Here is a 3,612-nt window from a genome sequence, read left to right as displayed (position 1 = left end):
GGGGGGCGGAGGCCTCCTGGCGAGCAACTGCCATTTGCCACAGAGCTATGGGCCCTGGAAGGAGGAGCAGGGCAGTTGGCGGGGGAGCCGTGATGGCAGCTCCATGCCCCCCTCTCCCTGCACCTGGGACCCCCAAGAACCACCCCCCGGGGCTCCTCCTGCTGGTGGCCCACAGAGGGGCCGGTGTGCACGGGCTGCACTTCGGGTCACCCACTCTGCTCTGGCCGAGCCACACCTGGCTGCTTCCCAGGGTTCTGGGGCCGTGAGCCTTGGGCTCAGCCACGCCCTCCCTTCCCCTTCACCCTTTCAGCTAAGACGCAGCGGAGGCCGGAGGGCAGGGCACCCAGCTTCTCCCGGGTGAAGGTGGCTGACATCTTCCATCGGCTGGTGAGCATCCCTCCCAGGCCATCCCCACCTCGGCTCTGCCCTGCGTTTTCAGGCAGGCCCTCGATGGTGGCCCAGCCCTGCCCGGCCCCCTTGCAGACCCTGCTGGTTTCTGTCCCCAAATGTGGAGATCGGGGCGAGGGTGCTCCAGGCCGGGGCTCCCCCAAGTGCGGCAGCCCAGCCAGGCCTCTGACCTCTGACCGCCCCCAGGGGCCCCTGTCCGTGTTCTCAGCCAAGAACCGCTGGCGGCTGGCAGGGCCCATCCATGTGGCCCGAGGAGAGGGGGGCTTCGGCTTCACGCTGCGGGGCGACGCGCCCGTTCTCATCGCTGCTGTCGTTCCAGGGGGCCGGGCTGCGGTAAGGGGCCCCACCCCGGGGCTGACTGCGGGAAGGGGGAAGATGGGACTGGCCAGAGGTGGAGGGGTGCCCGCGGGGCTCTCCCCGTCTCCCTGCAGGCGGCCGGCCTGAAGGAGGGTGACTACATCGTGTCAGTGAACGGGCAGCCGTGCAGGTGGTGGAAGCACGCAGATGTGGTGGCCCAGCTGAAGGGCGTGGGCGACGAGGGCGTGAGCCTGCAGGTGCTGACGCTGCTGCCCGGTGCCGAGCCGCCTGGCTCGGTGAGCCCCAGGGCCCTGGGGGGGTGGTCCCTAACTCCTTGTCCCGCCCCGGCCCTGGGCCTTCCGCCAAGCCCCCAACATCCGCAGATGCCAGGAGGGCACTCGGGTGACATTCCAGGCAGCAGCCACCTATGCTGCGGCCTCCACCTGGTGGCAGCTCCTGCCCTTGACAAGGCCCCAGCCCACCCCTCAGCTGGCCTCCACCCTCCTGGAGGCCCCGGGGCGCCCTGCTGCATGGCCGCCCTCCCAGGAACCCCGCCACGTGCCCCCTGAATACCACCAGCTCATCCCTGTCGCACTCACCAGGCTGGCCACAGGCAGGCCAGGCCAGGGTGCCGACCGATACCCATTTCCATCCCGAACACAGGGGGACCGCCGGCCAGCCCTGGGGGCGCTTCTGAGGAGCCAGAAGGAGCGTGGCTGGGAGACACCAGGGCCCGCACAAGCCAGCCCCAGGCCCCTCCTTGGCTGGAACCGCAAGGCCAAGAGGGGCAAGGCTGGAAGGAGGCTGTCCCCAGCCCCACACCCCTGAGCCGGGCTGCCCAGGCCGGCAGTGAGGGGCCAGCTCTCCCCACACCCCAGCCCCAGCACAGGGTCCAGCTGACTGGGAGTGAGGACCCCATGCACGCCTTCCTGACCCCAGAGCACCTTCGGGCCAGTTTGCTGCCCCACCCAGTGCCCAGAGCTGCCCATTAAAGACATTGTGAGATGAGGTGTGTCCGAGCCCAGTGATGTGGGCCAGGTGCTGCCCCCCCATACGGGAAGTGTCACAGTCGCCTCTGGACGCCGACTCCCAAGTGCCAGGAGACTGCCCCTGGGCTGCCCTGTCCTCATGCGCCCCAGGTGCCCACTTGAGGGCAGCTTCCCAGGTGGGGGTGTCCGGCTGCCCTTCTTGGATCCTGAAGGAGCCGTCCCCAGAGAGCCAGGCAGGCTGGGGTGATGTGTTGCCAGCGGGTCCCTGCAGCCCAGATGCCCACTGCCCCCTGTGCTGGGCTCCTGAGGCCCCTCAGCTGAGCTCTCCCCATCCCCCCACCCCACCCCCCCAGCATGCCATATCTCATCCACACCCTCCCTCAGGACTGGCTCCGCCCCAAGCCAAGCTTCTGTTTGGCCCCCAGTGATTCCTTCTGGGCACCCCTCCCACTGGCCCACCTGCCGCCCAACAGGCTGGAGAAGGCTCAGCTACCTTCCCGCCCTGCCCCTCCCTCCACACAGCAGCCTGGAGTGCCCACAGCACTGCCTCCCATCTGATCGGGGTCCCAGCCAAGGCCAACTACTGCAACACCTTTTACTGTCCCTCCGTGGACAGAACGGGGACCCATCCCTGCTTCCGTCCCTCCTGTCCCCTCATCCCGACCCCTTCTGCGTCGAGGGCCTAGATCTGATCCCAGCCCTGCACCTGCAGTCCAGTCCTTTACCAAGCTGCCAGCCAGGCCCATCTCCCGCCCTCACTTCCCATCTGGCCAAGCTCCACCCGCCCTCACCCTGTCTCCGCCCTCACCCCGCCAGGCCCCACCCCATCCTGCCAGGCTCTGCCCCACCTGTCCTGGCCCTGCAGTCGAGCCTGGGCGTCCAAGGCCCCTGCTCCAGCCTCGGGCAGGTGTCTGCGGGGCCGTTTCATCCTCCTGCACCTGAGCCCAGCACTGAGGGGTGCCCCCAGCCCACTCTAGCCCCCTTGGACTCCTCCCCAGCCCCTTTGGCACTGAACTGGGCTTCTCACACCGTGAGCCTTCAGTGTCCCCCCCGGCCATGCGTACTGGTGGACGGCCCCCAGAGACCACGGCGGCCACACTCCCCTGGGTCCCGCGGTGGTGTGGCTCAGGATCTGGCCCCAAAAAGAGGAGTGAGAGGTGGGACGGGGTGCCGCCTGCAGCCCTAGGCAGGTTAGGGTTGGGGGGGCAGGGGTCCCCGTGGCCACCAGGGGGCAGCCGCTGCCCGCTTAAGTGCAGTGCAGGTTTGGGGAAGGGCAAGCAGCAGACCCAGGAGAGCAAGGAAGCCCCCCTGCAGACCAAGGCCCAGCCACCCCTGTCTCCGGGCATCATCCCTGTCCCCTCTGTGAGGTCCCCAGGCAGGAGCAACCCTGTGGGGGGGCCAGGCAGCCCTGGCCCCTGCCATTCACCACCTTCTTTAGCATTACTGGGGCAGGGGAGTGAGTGGGGGGGGGCGGCGGTGAGAGTGTGAGGGACGCTAGGGACAGGGCATCCAGGTGCGTCCCTCCCCGACCCACCTGCCCCTCCTGGGAGAATGCCCCTCTCAGCAGAACGGCCAAGGTCACCTCTGCACTTACTAATTTGATTAATAAAACTGTGCATCAAGGAAACATTACCCGCTAATCGGGGACGACAGGGCTGGCAGGTCCTGTCCAGGACTCAGCAACTTCCCTGCTTCCAGCAGCCGATCTGGACCCAAGAGGGGCTGGGACTGGGCACGGAGCTGCTACCTGCTTCTCGCCCCAGGCAGGTGGGGAGGGCCCCTTGCCAAGGACCAGACCCTCCCCATGCGGACAGCCGGTGGTGCATGCCCCACCAGGGCCTTCCCAGCCCCTCCCTTGCCCTGCACAAGTGGCCTGCCTCCCGGCCCTCAGGCAAGCCAGGGCCTTTGCTCCCCTGGG

The 3,612-nt window shown here is 68.1% G+C and overlaps 1 protein-coding gene across 4 annotated transcripts in view; it reads left to right on the top strand.

The window, feature by feature from the left end:
- RHPN1 (rhophilin Rho GTPase binding protein 1) overlaps positions 1 to 1,707 on the top strand; it is a 9,617-nt gene extending 7,910 nt beyond the window's left edge. For 2 of the 4 annotated variants that reach the window (XM_029203093.1, XM_029203091.1), the window contains exons 12-15: positions 311 to 387; positions 595 to 741; positions 840 to 1,001; positions 1,369 to 1,707. In XM_029203093.1, coding sequence (XP_029058926.1) covers positions 311 to 387; positions 595 to 741; positions 840 to 1,001; positions 1,369 to 1,533 — 551 coding nt within the window. In that variant the 3' untranslated portion in view covers positions 1,534 to 1,707. The remainder of the gene's footprint in view (positions 1 to 310; positions 388 to 594; positions 742 to 839; positions 1,002 to 1,368) is intronic. The other 2 variants (XM_029203092.1, XM_029203094.1) reach the window with 2 other exon arrangements.
- Positions 1,708 to 3,612: the final 1,905 nt, after the last annotated feature.

This window comes from Monodon monoceros, unplaced genomic scaffold (assembly GCF_005190385.1).
Source record: "Monodon monoceros isolate NGI ecotype Baffin Bay Population unplaced genomic scaffold, NGI_Narwhal_1 Super_Scaffold_5, whole genome shotgun sequence".
NCBI lineage: Eukaryota > Metazoa > Chordata > Mammalia > Artiodactyla > Monodontidae > Monodon > Monodon monoceros.
Note: the sequence above shows the minus strand (reverse complement) of the source record. Positions and strands in the feature narration are given on the sequence as shown.